The 19,902-nt window shown below is 50.4% G+C and overlaps 1 protein-coding gene across 1 annotated transcript in view; it reads right to left on the bottom strand.

Moving 5' to 3' along the window:
* ITGA11 (integrin subunit alpha 11) overlaps positions 1–19,902 on the bottom strand; it is a 111,416-nt gene that overhangs the window by 61,885 nt on the left and 29,629 nt on the right. The window contains exon 2 of the mRNA XM_059372356.1: positions 19,687–19,798. Within this exon, the coding sequence (XP_059228339.1) occupies positions 19,687–19,798 (112 nt within the window). The remainder of the gene's footprint in view (positions 1–19,686; positions 19,799–19,902) is intronic.

Raw genomic sequence — 19,902 nt, forward strand, 5'->3', positions numbered from 1 at the left:
GGCTTTGAGGTTCAGGCTACCCAGGACTCCAGTGGCTTCTTGTGGTCAAATTCCCCCGGACCCAACTCCTGTCCACCTCTCACTGCTGTCAGGGAAGCACAATAGGTCTGAAGGGGAAGGTTAACAGAGCTCTGTTTGAAATTAGAGTTTATGAAATAAGAGCTGAGCTTTCTCCCCTGGGAACCAGATAATGACAGATTCTAAATATATCCGCTAATTAAGCCTGCCTATTTTTGACCAGCAGGAATTAACGGGACCCATAAAATCTGTTTGTCTAGACGACCGTGATTTTTGGCTACTTAATTCTGTGAGTGATTGTGTGGTCAAGGCTGTTGCAATTCTTTCTAGCAAGGGGAGTGGGGAGAGAGAGGGAGAGACAGAGAGACACAGAGAGACAAAGAGAGAGGGAGGGAAGGAAGGAAGGAGAGAGGTAGAGAGTGGGGTGGAGAGAGAGAGAAACAGGGAGGGGAGGGAGCTATCTATCAGTAAGTGAGGCCTGGGCTCCGGTTTGGGTTTTCTGGCTGCTCCAGTTTTCAAGGTCAACCTGATAGGTGACTCAGACTTCCCTCCAGGGCCCCACCACCTGAGAGTGAGTGCTTGCTGGAAAGAGTGCCTTTGAGGAATACCTCATAGGGCGCCTCTGGGAGAACTAGGCTCAGCAGGCTCTACATCAGAAAACCCAGGGCCATCTGCTAGAAAAGCTATCTCCATGTGTCTTCTAGAAAACAACTCTGCCCATTTTATGGATTGGAACTTTGAGGCCTCTGTTGGGGGCCTATTGGGTAAAATTCCCAGTACAAGGAGAGGCCTTTGGGGTGAGATTGTAGGGGCTCTTCTGGACTCTAGCTTGCTGTGTGGTCTTGAAGGTCATTGAACTTTCCAGACCTTGGTTTTCTTGGCTGTGAAATGGGGTTAACAACCCCCATACTATCTCTGTGCGAAGTCACAGGTGTCAAAAGTCATCAGGAAACAGAGGTGCTACATTGAAGTAACCTATGCAGAAAGACTAAGGTCATGGGCCAGCCCCTACATCCCATGTCCATTCTCCAGAATGCATTTCCCCCGGGGGGACACTGGCATCTCAAGAGGTGACGGGACAGGGCATACTGTCCCCATATTACAGATGCAGAAGATGAGACCCCCAGGAGGGATGCTGACCTAGACCCCCCAGTTTGTCTGTGACAGAGCTGGGACCGGTTCTCCTGGGACAGCTTTGTCTGTGTTGTTCCAAATATTTCCTTGCCATGCAGTGAGGGCCTGGGTCAGCCTTCTTTACCACTCTCGAGGCTTGGCATTATGTGTGCCTGTCAGGCTTGAGGTTTTGAGGATATGATTCAATCTCACTGTGAGGGGGTAACTGCCCAAGCCCAGGGAAAATGTTTGCGTCACCACCAAGACCAGCCAAATGGCTCCTGGGGTCTGGCAGCCCCGGCTGTCCCCTTATATAGCCATCTGCAGCATCAGGCCTGCTGTGCCTCCAGGGGCAGGACACCAATCCCTGTGGTGTGGGCACCAGACGGGAAGACAAACCCCAAAGGTCATGGCGAGCATCGGGCCCTTTCCATGCGCAGTGTGCTGTGACTCACTGGCTGTGGGCTCCCAGCATTCTTCTGGGAGCCGAGCTGCTGCAGATGCGAGAACTGGAGTCAGGCTTCGGCCCCAGCCCCTGGCGGACCCCTCCCTGGTGGCTGTCCTCTAGAGAAGCAAGGCCTTGCCAAGGGAGGAACTCCCCAGAAAGAGGGCCACCTGAGGAAGGCAGGTGTGGTGGCCTCGCTGGGGGTGGGGCTCCTTGGCTCCCAGCAGGTCACAGGCTAAGACAGGGAGGGGCCCTGGCTCTGTAACTCACACCCTCTCCAACAGGGCCCCCTGGGATTTCCTGACTTCCCCTTATCCTTCGCTCCATCCTTCAAGGCAATTTCAGTCTCTGAACCTTTTCAAATGCATGCTCCTATCAGAAAAAAAGGTAACATGTACCTCCAGTGTGTATAAATTTACATGTCAATTACACCTGTGTGAAACTGTTAGTCTGTATCTTAAAGATAAGTAATGGTTTTTTTCAGATAAAATATAAATTTAAACAGAACTTGAATTATTTTATTTCTGTGCCCCAAGTATACTGTCCTGCTCATGCCCGGTGGTGTGCACATCCCACCCCAGACACCATCGTTCCCGCAAAATTTTCGAGTTTGGCAAAATTCCCACCTACTCCAGGAAGCCCTCCCTGATTACCCCCAGGCTTTCCCACATGAACTAGTGTGTAATACCTGCTGCCTGCTGCAGGAGGGATTTCAGTGTCATAATTCCTTGAGGGCTGAAATGTCCTCGTCTGCCCTTGTTGTCAGGACTAGCACTGGGTAGTGGCCTGAAAGGCCCTCAGTAAAGACGTACCTATCGGCTAATCTGACATTCTGGCTGATGGTCCAGAGCTGCAGTAGCAGTTTCAGGAGCTTTCAGCTTTGCCTCTGACCTAAGAGGAACCCCAAGTTCAGTACCCAGAAAAAGTGTTACTGAGAAATAGAGTATTTTCTGTGCAAAGGAGTGACCCACCTTCCATTTAGTCAGTGTTGCTCGCTTCCTTGGTTCCCATGTCTCTCTTCCCACAGTCCTCATTTTTGCTTGGGGATCCAGGGAATCTAGCTCCATTCCCAGTTCTAAGGACTGAGCACATACCTCAGGCAAGGCCAAGTTTATCCCCTGCTGCAGTGATTAAGTCAGGGTCATCCCTATCAGAGTGAATCTCTGGACTTCTGCTTGGGACTCAGGGACCAAAGTAGTTCCTTTTCTCCAGATGCCATATGTAGATGTTAGCCATGGAACTGCCAGCAGCCACCTTGTGGCAATGAGAGTTGTGAGCTGATGCATGGAAAGGGGGGGGAGGGCTGAGAGAAGCATTAAGAGAAGGGGCTGAAGTCCTGATGATACTGTAAGCCCCTGGATCAAACTCTACCTGAAGCTAGATTTGCTGCTGGACTTTTCAAATATATAAGCAATAACTACTTTTTACCATATAAGCCTGTTTGGGTTGAGTTTGCAGATATTTATAACCACAGACATCTAACTACAGTGTGTAAGGCCAAAAAACCCACATAGTTAAAATTACCCTTAGAAATTCCATATATTACCATGCTATAAGAGGAACCCAACATCCAAGACCAATGAGAGAGGAGCAGATTCCTACCCCACAGTTCATGCTCCATCTGGGGCATATCCTTACTTTGTCATGGGTGGTGGGTGGATTCACAGACAACATGTATATTATTTCTCTGGTTGTTTAGCTGAATGCATAAAACCGTCCCCTGACCCACTCTTGTTAGAACAGAAATTCTTTTGTTCTGTGTGCATCACACTTACAACAGCTACTTAGATAGGGAGACCCGCACTCTAGGTATTTCTGGTTACCTGGTAACTGGCCTGGCAGGCCATCAGACCTGAGAGGAAACCAAGAGGTTCCTTGGGTCAGCCTCACGACTTAACAGTGAGTCATCGGAAGCCAGATCAGGGAAGTTCTGTACCTGAGGTCTCAGAGCAAACAGTGGCAGAGCTGGACTGGTATATGGCATCCTGATTCCCAGGGCAATGGTCCCCCAAAGCATGGAGGGTGGAAAACATGGGGACAAGGGCTAAATTCTAGGTGCAGCTCAGCCTTTTACTGGCTGGGTCTGGGGAGATAGGTGTAACAGCTTAGCTCTCCAACAGATGGAGTCAGCAGAAACCATGGGCACAAAAAGGCCATCAGAGGCTTGGGAAAAGAAAGAGGAAACTTCCGAAACTGCCATGGGCACGCCCTTGGAGGAGGTGCTGAGCCCCAAGGTCAGAACAGACGGCTGAGGAAAAAGGCAGGCTGTAGGGTTTTATCTGAGACCCGGGCAGCCTCTTTGCTTCTCTCTGCAAGACCTGGCCCTCACATCCTAGGGCATCTGACTATCACTGACTGTTTTTTTCATTTTAATGAATCCTTTTTGGTGTCATTGAATTACACTTGATTTTGATCACCAGAACAGCTCTGAGACTATAAGAACAGTTCATATCTGAGGTTCAGAAGGTGAGGTGACAAGCCTGTGGAGAGACACTGAGATTCCAAGTCCAGTGCTCTTTCTTTTTTTAAAAGATTTTTATTTATTTATTTATTTATTTGACAGAGAGAGATCACAAGTAGGCAGAGAGGCAGGCAGAGAGAGAGAGAGAGAGGAGGAAGCAGGCTCCCTGCTGAGCAGAGAGCCCGATGCGGGACTCGATCCCAGGACCCTGAGATCATGACCTGAGCCGAAGGCAGCAGCTTAACCCACGGAGCCACCCAGGCGCCCCTGCTCTTTCTACCATTGTGAAAGAGTGGCCAGCATGGAGTTCAGAAGGCCCAGCATGGAGGGGGCTGCCGCCCCAGAGCCAAATGAGCCAGTCCCCCACGGGCCCTGTGTCCCCTTCTCTCCCAATCACCCCATTCCCTCCCTCACCTGTTCCTCTCTCCCAGAACCCCTCCTCCACCAAACCCACCCAGCCCCTTTGCTCCATTTCTTTCTTGGCTCCATTTTCCTTCCTTGAAATCAGATAGGGGCATCAGGGAGGGGGTCCACTTAAGGAGCAGAGAGCTCAGGGGAACAAAGGAGAGACTATTCCTTCAGTGAGGGTTTTCCTCTCCCTCTCTCTCCATGGAAAATGTAATCTCCTGCAGCCAACATGAATAGGGTGGCTAATGTGTTCAAGATGGGGCTGGGAAAGCGCTGAGCACAGCAAACCCCATGCTGAGAGTGGGGTGTGGAGGGAGAGCCCACTGGACACCTGCTGGTCTTCCTGGTTTGGTCGGAGGGGCTTGTGGCTCAAAGACCTGACAAGATCTGAACCCCTGGGGGCCAGGAAGATGAAGACCCCTCTGCTTGCCAGCATATCCCTAACTCCCCCTGCTCCTGTGCAACCCCCATCAGAGGTGGGACTCCTTTGTGTGCCTTTGAAACACACACATGTACTGTGATGATTAATTTTATTATGTGCCAACTTGACGGGGCTTTGGGGAGTCCAGATCTTTGGTCAGACATTATTCTGGGTATATCTGTGAGTGTGTTCTGGGATGAGATGAACATTCAAATCTAAAGACTGAGTAAAGCAGATTGTCCTCCTTCACGTGGGTGGGCCTCGTTCAAACAGTTGAAGGCCTGAAGACAACAAGAGGGCTGACCCTAGCGCCAGGAACAGAGAATCCTTCCTAACGGACTGCCTTGGAACTGGGACATTGCTTTTTCTTATTTTCAGTCTCAAATGGAAACTTCAGCTCTCCTAGGTCTCTAGCCGGCTGGCCTTCACCCTGTAACTACCCCATCATCTCCTTGGAGCCTCTAGCTTGCTGATGTACCTTGCAGATCTCGGGACTCGCCAGCCTTCATAATCATGTGAACCAACTCCTTATAATCTCTTTATAGATATGTGTATGTACACACACACACATACACACATCCTATGGGTTCTGTTTCTCTGGAAAACCCCAATACAGCTACATAGTGCTTGTTATATTCCAAGGGTTTTACATAAATCTGATGTTGCCAATGATCCACACCCTCATTCATTCAATGAATCGTGAGCATTTATTGAGTTCCTGCTAACGCGCCAAGCGCTGGGGGCATGACAATGCACATGAGGTCATCCTGCCTTTGGGAACTCCCAGAGGAGCTCACCCAGGGACACGGGCAGGTTAACAGGTCATGACAACACCGCGGTGGTTCTCACAGTGGTGCCCAGACCAGCAGCATCAGCCTCCCTGGGTGCTGGTTAGAAATGCAACATCTTGCCCCCCAAGGCCCCGCCTACCCAAACTTACAGAATCGAAACTAAAAGGGGGAGCCAGCGTCTGTGTATTAATAAGCCCTCCAGCGATGCTGACCCATGTAATCATGATATACAGGGTAACCTGTGAACCTGGCTGGGCTCAAAGCCCCAAATCCATTCCAGTAAAACCCACCCTCTTCACTCTGCTTGCAGAAGCTCTGTATTGGCTCCCTGATGCTCACCTGCCTGTCCCCCCTTTTTATCAGGGTGGCTCTGAATGTGACACGACTGGGTCTGTCACTTAGGGCTCAGCTCCAAGGTCACTCCCCGCAAGGGGCCTTTCCTGACCACCCCTTTCCTGACCACCTGCCCCTCCTGTCTCACCACCATGCCTTAATTCCCTTTAGCACTTCGCCCTCTCTGAAGACGCAGTGTTGTTGTTTTTTTTTTTTTTAAGATTTATTTACTTATTAGAGAGAGAGAGAGAGAGCGCAAACATGAGTGAAAGAAAGGGGCACAGGGAGAGAGACAGAGAGAATCTTAAGCAGACTCTGGGCTTAGCATGGAGCCTGATATGGGGTTCGATCTCATGACAATGAGATCAGGACCTGAGCCCCAACCAAGAGTCGGGCGTTCAACCAACTGAGCCACCTAGGTGTCCTTGAAGATGCTTCCCCCTCCATTCATCATCATTTTTTTTTTTTTTTGACAGAGAGAGCACAAGCAGGGGGAGCAGTAGGCAGAGGGAGAAGCAGACTCCCTGCTGAGCAGGGAGCCCCCTGTTCATCATCCTTATCTCCCAGTAGAATGTGAGATGCAAGGGGGTGAGGACCTTGTTGGCCAGGTTTGCATCTCTAGACACCCAGCACCCACGAGAGTGCCTGGCACAGGTCAGCTCCCCAAAATACAATTGTTGGATGAGTTAGCCAATCATCTGGCTTAGTGGAATGACTGTGATCCCATAGCCTGCAATTTGGGACGGCCGACCATAGGCCCTCCTTGGTTTCCCAAAACCTGTTAATCCAGCCAGGAGAGTGAACAAGCTCTACTGGAGGAAACAACACCTGAAATAAGGCTGTTAACTTCCCTGGGCTTCAGTGTTCTCATCTACTGAATGGGACTGAACACACCTGGGCTACTGGGGTTTTGAGGGTGGTGGGTCCCAGACCTTGCTGGTCATCAGAGTCACCTGGGGAGTTACCAATGCAGGTTCCTGGGCGTCACCTCCAGAAGGGTCTCGTTCAACCAGGTGGGGGACAGGGCCCAGGAATCTATTCTTAGAAGCTCCCAAGTGTTCAGGCAGGAAGCAGATGTGAGGTCTTGCAGACATGTGAAAAAGCACGTGCGTCCCAGGAATATTTACTACATCTGGGGATCATGACCACGGCACCCTTCTTACCTGTCCCAGAATGGTCCAGGAATTTTTGTTTTTTTATTTGTTTTGTTTCTTTGGGTCACAAGAAAACACATAAGAAACACCTACTTTAACACATAAGTGATATACGCTTGCTGTCTGAAGTTCATAGTGCAGAACTGTGCAAAGTATCATATGCAAGGCCTCCCCCTTCCTCTTCACCCAGCCCTCTATAGATAGCCACCGTGAGCAATACGGGCACAGAAAACCTTCTAGGTATTTATAGAGCAAATTTGGAAAATGGAATATTCTGCATATACGGTTCTGTAGTGAACTATTTTCACTTAATTATTTTGCAGTCGAACAACTTTCCATGTCAGTATATATTAATGTCACACTTAGAGCTGGTCTTGGGCCCCTTGCCCCGGTGCCCACTCTGACCCTTCTCTGATTCTGCCCCCTCCCACAGGGTAAAGAATCCTAGAGGTCAAAGGGACAAGACACGTAGAGCCGATGACTACCCCCCCCCAGCCTGGGTGCCGGGACTCCGCAAACTCCTGTCCAAACAGCTCAGGACAGGCCTCTCCCATGGATCTGTCTTTCCCATGGTGGATCCTACCACCGACAGGGCCAGCAGAGGAATGGCTGCTCACTGGGGGTATGGACAGAGCTTGGAGGTGCGGCCTTTCATAGCCCTAATGAATAAAGACTCTGCAGGCCTAGCTACGTGGGGCAGTGTAGTCGATGGGGACAAAACTCATGCCTGTTACTGTGCGGGCGGGCCCTGGAGCCAGCCCCCATCGTCTCGGGCACAGAGCCTGCCTGACAAGCATCAGCACAGCTGCTGACCTCATTCACAAGTTTGGCTTTCTGCTTTGTTCCTGGAAACTTCTGGGTCCACCTCAGCTTACATCCAAACAGCATTTTTTCCTAAGTTGCAGCAGAGGGAAGAGTGAGGGAAGGTGACCGCAAAGGACAATCTCAGCCCACTGGAAAGGAAAACAAGAACCTGACCCACTGACCGTGAAGAATGGAGTGGCCCCCTGTGCCGTTTAGCTCAGTGCCCCTCCCCTTCACACACCCAGCCGCCAGTCTCTCGGGGCCACTTGTTCTAGTTTTCACTAGACCTGGAACTCTCCTTCCTACCTCTGTGTGTGCGGTCCCCTAATTCCACACTCTTGAGCCTGCCTCCTTCCATCCACTCGTCAGTGCCTCTTCTTCCAGGACGCCCTCCTTGATCTCTCAGCTCAAAGCTCTCTCTCACTTCCCACGAAGCTTTGTTTTTTCTCTCCTTTAGATAATTTGCCTCGAGAGAGCAGAGAGATACCCCGATCCACCTTTAAGTCTCCCCTTCGATGCTGGTCAAAGTACCTTGAACACGGTCTAGTCTTCATAATTGCTTGTTGAGTGAATATGCAGATGGACAGTTGAAAGACACCGCTCATTTGGCAAAGACGAGCTGAATCTTCACTCTGCTTCTTAGGGTGCAGGTAGCCAGGACCCCTTCTGCAGCTGGGACACTGACTTTGGAATGTGACCTGGTGCTCTCCAGGAGGGTGACTGTGGGTTGGTCTCCTTTTGGAGAGGGGAGCATAAGGATCCCCCCTTCTCTTTTCAAAATGTCCAATAAACCTGCTTGTTTTTCTAAGCTGCACTCAAGGTTGCTTTCTCCCCCTAGTTCTAGAACAACTCTTTCCTCGGAAAATGAAATGTAAACACGCAGATAGTTTGGGCAGATGTTGCTCAGTGGAACGTATGGTTTCAATGTCGTGGCAGCTCCTCAGTTCAAACTTGGCCACGGAAGCCGCCATTCTCTGCCCCGTGTAGGGCTCCTTCCTCGGGGTCATGGTCAGGCTGGTGATACCCAAAATGTGACCAGCATACCCAGCCCTGGCTTGTGGCACTGCTCCTCAGGCTGGGGGAGGCGATCGCACAAGCACTTATGCGCATCTGGCTGAAGAAGAAATGTCAGAGGCTCTGGGTAGAGGCCGAGGTGCAGACGGGATACTTCTTAGTCCTACTGAGTCTACTGTGGTTTCCATCAGCAGGATTTGGGGAGTGGAGCAAAAGAGGAGAAGAGGCAAAACAACAGATGCCGTTTTTAAATTTGGGGCTTGTTGTTATGTTTATAGTTAATTCCAATCTGCTTCCAGGCAGACTTAGTGACCTGGGGGAAGCCCCTGCCCTCTCTGGGCCTGTGTCCCCACCTGTGAAATGACAGCTTGGGCAGATTCAGTGCAAAGGAGACACTGACCCCATCGTATGAGCTGGGCACTGAGGATGGAAAGCCAAATGGAGCCTGGTCCACACCCTTAATTGGGAGCAGGTGGAGAGACAAGCCCCTGGTGATTTCAGGGCAGAGGATAGCGCTACGAGAGGGGCCCCGGATGTGGTGGGGATGTAGAGGAAGGGCACTAGCTCAGCCATCTGGGGATCCTTTCTGGAGCAGGCAGCTGCTAGATAGAGCCTTTCAAGGTGACTAGCCCTCCACGAGGAGGAATGATCGCCGAGTCCTGACGGGGCCAGGCTGTGGGCGTGCTTCTACTGCACCTGCTGTGGCAAAGGCTCCCATGGGCCAGGGATGGACCCAGAGAGACAGACAAGTGCCTGCCTTCACAGAGCTCGGCGTGAGGTCATTCTCAGCTGTGCTCATGCCATTCATCCCCCTTCTTCCTCCCCACCCGCATCTCAACACCCCAAATTCCCACCCTTCTCCCCTCGCTTGTTCAGAGAACTCTACCTAATGTGACCTGAACTGTATATAGATGCTTAGATGCCTACCTGCCGAAGACCATCACATTTCCCCCTGATCAGATTAACCCCCTGCCCCCTCCCCCCACTTTCCAGAGTCCTTAATTCCTGCATCTGGCCATGCCTTTGGGTTCAGGAATTGAGGGTCACTCTCAGTGTAAGCCTGGAAAGGAGCTAACCCATGAATCCATGAGAACTCACAGACCCCCTAAATCAGTGGTTCCGGAAACTTGGCTGGGCATCCAACTTGTGTGGGTATGTTTAGAAGTATGGATTCCTACCTCCACAGATTCCGATTTGGCAAGTCCTGGACTGGGCTAAGGAATCTGTATTCTTTTCAATACTTTTGCAGGCAATTCTGTTCTGCCAGCTTGAGGAACCCCTGGATTATATTATGAGGTGATTACTAGGCTTTGAGATAATGGAAAACAGGATAATAGGAACTGGGGACAGGATGCCTGGTCATAAAACTGTTAACAAACACTACTTAACAAACATGGACTTTGAAAGCACTTTGTAATAACAAGCAAATAAACTAATGCACGCCCAAATGACGGGGCAGTTGATCTTGTGTCTGAGCTTGTGTTAGGTGTTTCCTTGGACATTAACCCAAGTCACCCAGCTGTCTACTGGGCAGCTCTGGGGCCTCATTCTCTCTGGCTCTGGGCACAGGAGGGCGGGACACACAGACACCAGCCCTGAGTTGCATCAGGGAATTACTGGCTATGCAAAATCCTTCGAAGTACTTTCTGTCTGGTTCAGAGCTCAGATTCATTTCCCTCCTCTCCCTCTGGATTGTGAGTAATGGCTCTTCCTACAGCATTATTATTGGAGAAGCCATAAGGAAGCACGGAGGCAGCAGACTCCCTCCAACCACTGGATGGATAGAATCTGTCATTACATCAACCCCATCATCCTCCCTCTTGGCTTACAAAATCCCTGGCTCAGTGGTAGGGGAGAAGCAAAGAGGACCTGAGGCTATGAAGTAGGCACCCGGCATGGGACTAGACCCCTGTCCAGCCCCCACCTGCTGCCTGCCTGACTCCCACTCTGCCGCCCCCCACCCATACTTCAGTCTCTCACCAACTCCTCCCATGTGGAGTCACTGTCCCCAGCCTCTTTACCACCAGAATGTCCAGCTTAGGGCTGCCCTGAGATTTAGGTAGGTCATAGCCTGACTTCTAGAACCATCCTCCCCTCCTCCCTCTTTGGGTCTGTGCCAGGCAAAGACAAATCAAAGGCGAGCCCTACCCTTGGGGGTCCTTTGCCACTTTTCTTAACTGCCTTTGTGTATAACTCTCCACGTCTGTCTGCTTTATTGGCTCAGGGTGACTCATCACAGCTAAACCAGGAATAAGTGATTCAAGAGGGAAAGTGGAAAGGATTTAGAGATTCCACAGAAGGCAAGAGCAACCTTGTCAAGACGGTCTTGAGTCAACGGCAGGCGTTTGCCATTGGCTGTATGTCTGAGGGATGCAGCCGTGTGAAAAAGAAGAGCCATTGAAAAGAGATTGAAATCCCAAAGAGCTCTTAATTCTTCACAAAGTAGTCAGGGAAAGCTAGAAGGAGGTATTCTGTTCAAGCCTGGAGAAAGCAAGGGTTAAGTTAAGCTGTGGGCCATCACAGTTGAGGTTAGTGAGAAAAAGCATGTACAGCCCACTGATTTGGTTTTATAACTGAATATAACTTTAAGGCATGTTTCTTCCAATTATGGTTTTCAATAAGGAGCTTAGTCTTTCACATTTTGTAGCCGGAAGGCATGGAGGCACAGGTTGTTAGCCCTGAGCTGTAACATCAATGGGAAGCCTAGATGATTGATGTTAAGGAACGCCTACTGGCCGGCCTTGCTCCCCCTATTGTCAGTTATGAGAATTGCGGATAAAGGGCTAAGGCGCCATTAATAACCAGTCTTGAAAATTAATTCAATCCTATGAAATTATAGAAAGCCATTCTCAAGATGGAGTATATTTCAGCATCAGTTTGTTCTCCACGTCATATGAGGAGCCCTCCTTCCCTGTCCTGCGCTGTGGGTCCTTAAAAGAGCGTGCTGGCAGAGGCCAAAGAGCCAGGTGGAAGAGACCATAGGCCCCTGGGGTATGTGTGTATGTGGGGGTGGGGTGGGGGTGGGGTGGGGGGGGGGTGGTGGAGAAGATGCTGAGTTCGCAAATCCCTCTGGCTTCCCTGAACTGCCCAAATGAAATTTATTTGCTTTCAAGGAGGTTAGTAACCTGGAGACTTTCCTTGCAATGTTTCCACTTACCCTCAAAGCATGCAATGGTTGGCTCTCTGCCTTTCTGTGCTCAGCACTAAGGTTGTTCCGGGACCCCGAGGGCCTCAGGTTGACCAGCTGTGTGTGTGTGTGTGTGTGTGTGTGTGCATGCGCGTGCGCATGCATGCGTGTGCACATGGGGGGGGGGGTGGGTAACCTGAGCCTTAGCTGACATACTCTTCAAGTCCTGGGACTTCCCTGTGTGGTTGTGGCCTTAAAAAGAAAAAAAAGAAGCAGATGGTGAAGGAGAAAGAAAAGAGAGAGGGAGAGAGAAAAAGGCAAGAACAGAAGCAGTATCTGCGGATGCGGGATGCCTGGAAAACTTTCGCAGGCCTAGTCTCTCCTGTGCACATGGCCCCAGAGTTCCCGCTGTGGGCTCTCCCTGGCAGCGCAGAGCCTGCTCTGTGTCTCTGAGGGCCTGAAGGCGCCTCGGGCTCTGGTCTGGAAGGACAGCTGTCTGGATTTCCACTGCTGCTGCCCACCCCAGCTCACGCTTTTCCGGGGCGTGCGTTGCCTGCAGGGTTCAGCTGGGGGCCTGGGCCCTGAGCCAACGTTTCCCCACCAGCATAGTTTTTCTCTCTCTCTTCCTCTCTCTGGTGCCTTGGATGGTTTCATCCTGCCCTGGGCTTTGCTTCTGTAGTGATTTATCCTTTAACCAGAATGACTCATGGTACCAGATTTTATTTGTTCCAAGAGAAAATAGCAGAGGGCACTTCTGCCCTGTGGTCTTGGGAGGCTGTTCTGGGGGCCTGAGCCAGGAGAAGAGCTTAGGCTGCCCCACAGTGCAATTTTATAGCAGCAAAGGTTGAATCTGCCCCAGGCCTGACTGCCCATAAGGGCACCAAAGAGGAGGAGGGACGGGCTTGGAGAAGACCCGCCGTTCTGCCCAAGCAACAGTCGCTCGGGCCCTTTTCCCCGAAACCTCTCCCCGGACACCATATTCTTTTATGGAGCATAGACCAGCGCAGGGAAATATAACTCCAGCAAAATCTGCCCACAGTAGACACTTCCTACACCATCTCCTATTTCACCTTCAGGAAAGCCCTTTTGGGCTCTGGCATCATTGCGCCCATTTCACAGATGAAGAAAATGTGGTCCAGAAAGTGGCTATAAAGTGCTCCATTCCCTTGGCTTGGAAAGTGGCTGAGCAGAGAACAGAACCCAGGTCCATGTGGCTCCGAAGCTTAGATGTCTCCTTAGTAAAAAGCCCCCTCAGTGTGTCTTCATTTATGTGCCCAGGCAGGACAGCTCTGCCAACCATGAGACCTGCCACAACCTCGAGGGAAGGGGCCACCAATGAGAGGCTGGAAATCGGCCGGGGCTGGGACAGGAGAGAATGGCAGGGCCAGAGGGCACCCCGGGCTTAGGCTTGACACCTGGTGTTCGTGGATACATTCCAGTCCACCCCCAATTCTATCATGCGTGGGACTTATCTCAGAATGTCCATTTAGATGGTCCATGCTATGAAAGAATCAACACCTTACCCCAATTAGAACTTAGGTGAAATAGGTATCACCTAGTAAGGAGCAGGGCAAGAAATCCGGAAACTAGCAAGAGGAAATGAGCAAAGAGAAGAAAAAAGAATATCCAATGGAAGGAGAAAGCAGAGGAAGGACTCAGAGAGACAGGAGGATGCCCAGGGATGACAGTGAGGTGTGAGCAGGTCTTTCTCAAGCCTCACCCCCAGCTGACTGTGGCTCCCCAAGTCCCCATTTCCCCACACATGGGGGCACCTACACGGTTCTGGTCATTTAGTGTCTGCCTGTTGTCATCAGCTTAAGATACCGGGAACAGAAATCTCTAGTCTGTGGTTCTCAGAGCGTGGTCCCCAGACTGACAGCACCAGCCGCCCCTGGGGACTTGCTGGATAAGTGCATTCTCAGGTCCCACCCCAGACCTAGTGACTCTGAAATTCTGGACCTCTGGTGCCCAGGGATCCCATGTAATGAGCCTTCCAGGGACTCTGACACCCACTGAGGTTTGAGAACCACTTGATCTAGAGTAGGAACTGAAGACTTCACAGATGTTGCACGGAGTCCTTTGGAGAGCTCTTGACTGACTCTGTGTGCCTAAGTTCACATCACGGGCATTTCCATCCATTGCAAGGGCTCTGGTCCTGTATGGGTTTGCCCAGGGCTGTATGCTCCCCAGCTGGGCCCCGCCACTACTTCCCGGAGGGACACTCGGGATAACCCCACCCCCTCTCTGTTGCAGTTCTCCCTTCCTCTGCCCTCTGGGACACTGCACTCCCTTTTGCCCATACCTCTGATTGTTCTCTCTCCCTCCTCCCCACTCATACCCATAGGCATCTGACAGTGCTTTCCGCAGCCCCCTCCTTCTCTCTGATCGCTCCTCTTAGAATGTAGTTCTCCCAAACACATCTGAATCTTGGCTCTGATCTCCCCACCCAGTTGAAGGTCTCTGGCCCCTGCTGCCAGCTGATGACTTACACCCGATGACCCTTGGATACTTCAAACCAAGTGGGACCAAAGCTTAGCTCATGTTCCCCCAAAGTTGGTCTCCTGTTGCCGAGTTTGGCTTTCCTGCCTTTTTGTTGGCTTCCCAGTCAGCAAGATTTGCCCTCAGTCACCTTTCATACTGTTTCAACTGCCTCCTTCTTGCCCTAACTCACTCGACTCCAACCACACACATTGTTCCTTGAACATTCCAAGCATCTTCCTACCTCAGGGCCTTTGCACTTGTCATTCCCTCCACCTAGAAGAGTCTTTTCTCAGGTATCCATGATTGTCCCACTCTCCCTTTCCTTCAGGTCTCTGATGGCTATCACCCGAGCACTGAGGCCTTTCTTGGTGACCTGCATAAGGTGGCAGCACTCACCTCACCCCGCCACCCCACTTATAAGCCCTCTTCCCTTGCCTAATGTATCTCTGTTGCCCAGATCACCACTGGACAGACAATGCGCAAACTAACAACCTGTCTTGTCCCACTAGAAGAAGAGCTCCCTCAGGGTTGGGACTTTGCAGTTTTGCTCACCATTGAATTCCCAGGACCTAACACCAGGCTCACAAGGATGAATGAATGAACTGTTGACACTCACAAAGCAGGCCCCTTCCTCAAGCCCCAGGCCTTATACCCTCCACTCGCCTAGACTTCCATAGGCCTCCCACCAGCCTCCTCACTTCCAGGCTCTCCTTCCCTCAATTCCCTCCTCCACATAGTAGCCAAATTGAGCACTCCAGAAATTACAGCTCTGATGAACCACTCTCCTGCTCTAAAACCTCCATTGGCTCCCCATTGCCTCCCAGATACAGTCCCCTTCTCTGGTGTTCTCCTCACCCTCCCAGCCTGTGACCTCCCTGCTTGGCTTTCTGCACCTTCTCCTCTAGCCACATGGGAAGTATCCTTTTTCTAAGCATGGCCTCTTCTTTTCCATCTCTGTACAAATATCCATGCTAGTCCCTCCAGTTCTCTCACCCATGTGCATTCTGCCCATGGAAATCCTACCCATCTGAAAGCCCCCTCTTCCACAGCCTTTCCTGATTCCCTCCACTTACTGAATTAGAACTTTCTCCATCACATGGATTCCCACCATCCTTTCTGTGTGCCCTCTCTTGGTATTTATCATGGAGTATTCGGGTTCTATGAACATACACCCTCCCTTCCTGGCTGGGCTCAGCACATTTATGTGAATCTGCTAGTGTTGGGTCCTAGGGACACCATTGCCTTGGTTCTTGTGAGGCCAGCAGCGGGGCCAGTGGGGAGGGGCACCTTAAAGGAAGACTGTAGGTTCCAGCTGGCCTCTGGGCTGGGGCTGCTTCTGTTCTGGGCCCCCTTGGGCCTAATGAGATCTGGGCTCCAGACCTGGCTCAGAGCCTTACTAATTATGTCCTCTCTCTCTCTTGCGTTTCAGTTCCTCCATCTGTAAAATGGGGACAAGCCAACTTCTCTCACAAGTTGCTCATGTCCCTAACTTGCACCCCAGGGAACTTGCCATGCCCTCTTGTTCTTAAAGCCCAAAGGGGTTTAAGTTCCAAAGGGGCCCCTTTGCGGAGCCCACTAAGGCTGTTTGGCTTCCGCTCCCCACTGCCCATGATGGGAGAGTGCCAAATGCCCTGCCTTGCCGAGAGCTGAGGCTTCTCTCTCCAAGGGGTGAGAGCTTCAGGGACAAACTGAAAGCCTGTGAGGCCTAGTTCTGTTTCTCTTCAGCACGAGGAGGCTTCCTGCTCCTGGGAACTGAAGACTTTAAAAACCAACTGATTTAATGACTTCAATGTACATGCATTAGAGTCATATGGATTAAATTTCTCTGGAAATACACAGGGGCTTTAAAAGCAGGAGCAGAGAATACTCAGCACAAGAGGAATTTGTTTTCTTTTTTCCTTTTTGTGTGTCTGTGCATGTTGTTATTGTTGCTAAAACCGAGGCATGTGGGAAACTGTTCAAAACTGTGTCCACCAGCTTTGACCAGTTTGAGCCTGGAATTGGGGGCCCCATAGGCAGGAGGTGAGGGGTTCAGAAAATAAAGTGGCATCCCCACCAAGTCTTTCCCCTCATCCTCCAACTGTTTCCATCAGGCTCGGGTGCCCTTGACGTTTAAGGAGGCCCACAGTCTGGTAAATGGGGGCTGGGCCTCATAGGCGCCTGTGGTGGATGATAGCTGGGGGAGGGGCCTTCTATGTGGCAGGGTTGGGAGCTGAGTCTTTGGGCAGGGGCTGGGGAGTGATGTGTTTCCACACTGGCACGTCGCTTCCTCCAGTGGAGATGGTGATCCTCAGGAGTCCCCCTCCCCCTGCTAGAGTCTCCTGGGGGAGCTCTTTAAAACACAGATTCTGTGGCCTCACTACAGGCCCAGGAGATGTGGGCCTGGGATCCAAGTCCATACCCAGGAGGCAGGAAGAGCCTGGGTCAGAGAAAGATGCTCAACCAAGTTGCAGAGGCCCAATTTCAGATTTGGCCTCTTGCTGGCTGTAAGGAATTCAATCCCCAATTTCCTGCTCTGCACATTCACATTTCAGGTATTTTTTGACCTTGCCTAGCACTGAGATAGGTATGTTCATACCCATTTTACACACCAGCTAATAGAGGTGCAGGGAAACAGAGCTTCTCCCAAGACCTCCCCCCAAGCCGCCATCTTTGGACGGCAAACCTTTGCTTGCACTTGTCTTCCCTTTAAGGTGTCTCCTGGCAGGGAGTTGAACCAACACAAACCCCTGGGGCCGTCCCCATGCATCATGTCCAGCCAGCATCTCCCAAATTACACTGGCATCAACCTCTTTCCCTATGATCAACATCCCCAGGGGCTTAGGTCTGAATACAACTCTTGAGATGCTGCCTAGAGGACAGGAAAAATGGGGGCCAGAGGGGAAGCAAGGAAGTAAGATGAGCAGGGGTATCCCTGCAGTGAGGACAGGGATTCCTGAAGGGTCCTGTGGGCCCCAGATCGTTCTGCATGAGCTGCGGCTCCCTGGGACTCTGAGGCCTCTCTCTGGCTCTCCCAGCCCATGAGCTATGGCAGAAAACAAGCCGAGGTCAAGTGGCTCCAGTACAATACCACTCCCCTTCCATGACGTACCCAGATCAGCAAACAGGACCAGGAGTTGAATCTATCCTACATTACTGCTCATCTAGGCCCATCCTCCAAGACCTCACTCAAATGCCCCTCTTCCATGAAGCCCTTCCAGAGACCCTGGGCATGCAGATTTCTCCTTTTGAACTCTGGCTGAGTTTCTTTTATGAGCAAGATGCTGTGCTGGGAGATGATGATGGTGTCTAGGAGGGGAGATACGCCTAAGTGACTCCAACATAAGGTAGGAAGTGATATTGTCACCAGAAGAGAGGGCTTGGGAAGGGTCAGACCATCTTAGGCTAGGAGAAGGATCTGGAGAGCCTCATGGAGAAAGTGGCCTCACAAAGAGAAACATAATGAACACCAGCTTGTATTTTGTCTTGTATAATTTAATTATTTCAGGGGTATTAGTGTGGCCTCCTCAAATGGTCTGTGAATTATTTGAGAGTGAAACCATGTCTTACTCATACTAATATTTTGCAGAGTCTAGTAAAGTTTATTAACAGAAGCTTAATAAATAAATATGAGTCAAAACAATTTCAATCTTGCCAAAGCCAGTTCTATTTCATCCTTAAACCTTCATCCTGTGTAAAAAGTTTGGATGTTATGCCTCTTATGTTTGGGCAGGGTGAGAGAGGTTTAAATCATTAATTTAGTCTTTCAAAGCATGTTCTTTTGTGTATCTACTAATTGCCAAGGAGTGTACCCCTCATTTTAGGAAAAAAGGTGACCACTATTCAGCTTGATAAACATTATAAAAAATGAAATACAAACCTTATGGGGGCAACTCATCCAGTGATGGGAAGGGAAGGTCGGAGAAGTGAAATCTCAGTTGGTAATAGGAAAGAGGACTTTCAGTTGTAGCCATAAACTAACTGCAAAAGCTACATAAAACACATGGAACAATTATTTTCAGGCACTGGACAGCAATCAACGCAAAGGTCAGTACTTGAGAAAAGGGAACCCCAGCAGCTAATGCCACATTCAACCTAGCCCTCTCCATGAAGGCATTTTCCTTATTTTGGTATGGGAATGGAATCCAGAGAGCAGCAGTCTTGCTGCATGGAGGGAACAGTGATTGGAGTTGGGGCTGAAACTAGAGTCTGGTGGGGGCAGGCAGAGGGAGAGAGCCACAGAGAAAGAGCCCCCAAAATTCTGCTAAAATTTCCCCTCAGGATCCTTGGCTGGCTTCTAAGTTGTGTATGCATAGTGGGAGACTCTAGAAAATCTGTTAGAGAAGAGCCCTTGGGGAAGAGATATTAGAGACTGTCCAGTGCTTGGGATATGTTGGGGTACATGCTCAGTCTGAATGGAGAAACTTTAATGAATACTACAGGCTTTCAGTTGAGATCCCAGAAAATCCATGCCCTAGGAATAAAGACCACAGCCCTGAAGTAAGGACAAAACAAGATGATATCTGCCCTAACCAAGGCCCAGGCCAAGCCATAGTAAGATCAAGCCACGGTAAGATCTAGGTGATTTCCTCAGTATTTTAATTGCCTATCAGAACAAAATGTGTACTTCTTTAAAGGAAGACAACATAACCTAGAGTCTCTACTGTGTACTATTCACAATATTCACCATAGAATAAAATACAAAAATTACTGAACAGGGAAAGAATCAGGAAAAAATGACCAATAATCATGAGATGAAATAGTCACTAGAAGCAGACCTGAAGATGCTTCAGATATTGGCATTAGCCACGGACTTCAAAATAACTATAATTAGTATATGAAGTAAAATAAAACAAAGTAAACAATAAGCAAATGGGAGAGATAGATAGTAACTATTGGTTCTAGGATGCCTGCTCCCTGTGTTGTTTTCATCCCCATTTTTCAGATGAGAAGATCGAGGGCCAGCTATGGAATGCTTGAGGTTTCACAGTCAGGGGCAGACCCTGGGCAGCTGGGACAGGAAATCAAGTCACTGGACGTGGGGGTGTCTGCATATGTGAGAGCCATGTTGGGCAGCTGGTGGAGGGGACAGGTGTGGGGAGGTCTAGGGTAGGCTGGGGAGGCAGCTCTCACTCACCACTTCTTGCCGTCGATGTCATGCTGCTGCACTGTGTAGCCGAAGAAGGCAGCCCTGGAGCCGGCAATGATTCGAGGTTTTCTGGTGTCTATGTTGAAGGTGTCTGTGAACCCTGGGATGGGGAGAAGAGGGTAATCAGGCAGGCAGAGGGGTGGGCCCCAATGGTTTGATGGGCCCCACTGACAGGTCTTGGCTATAGGAGGAGTATATTCCCCT

This window comes from Mustela nigripes, chromosome 13 (assembly GCF_022355385.1).
Source record: "Mustela nigripes isolate SB6536 chromosome 13, MUSNIG.SB6536, whole genome shotgun sequence".
In the NCBI taxonomy this organism is placed as follows: Eukaryota; Metazoa; Chordata; class Mammalia; order Carnivora; family Mustelidae; genus Mustela; species Mustela nigripes.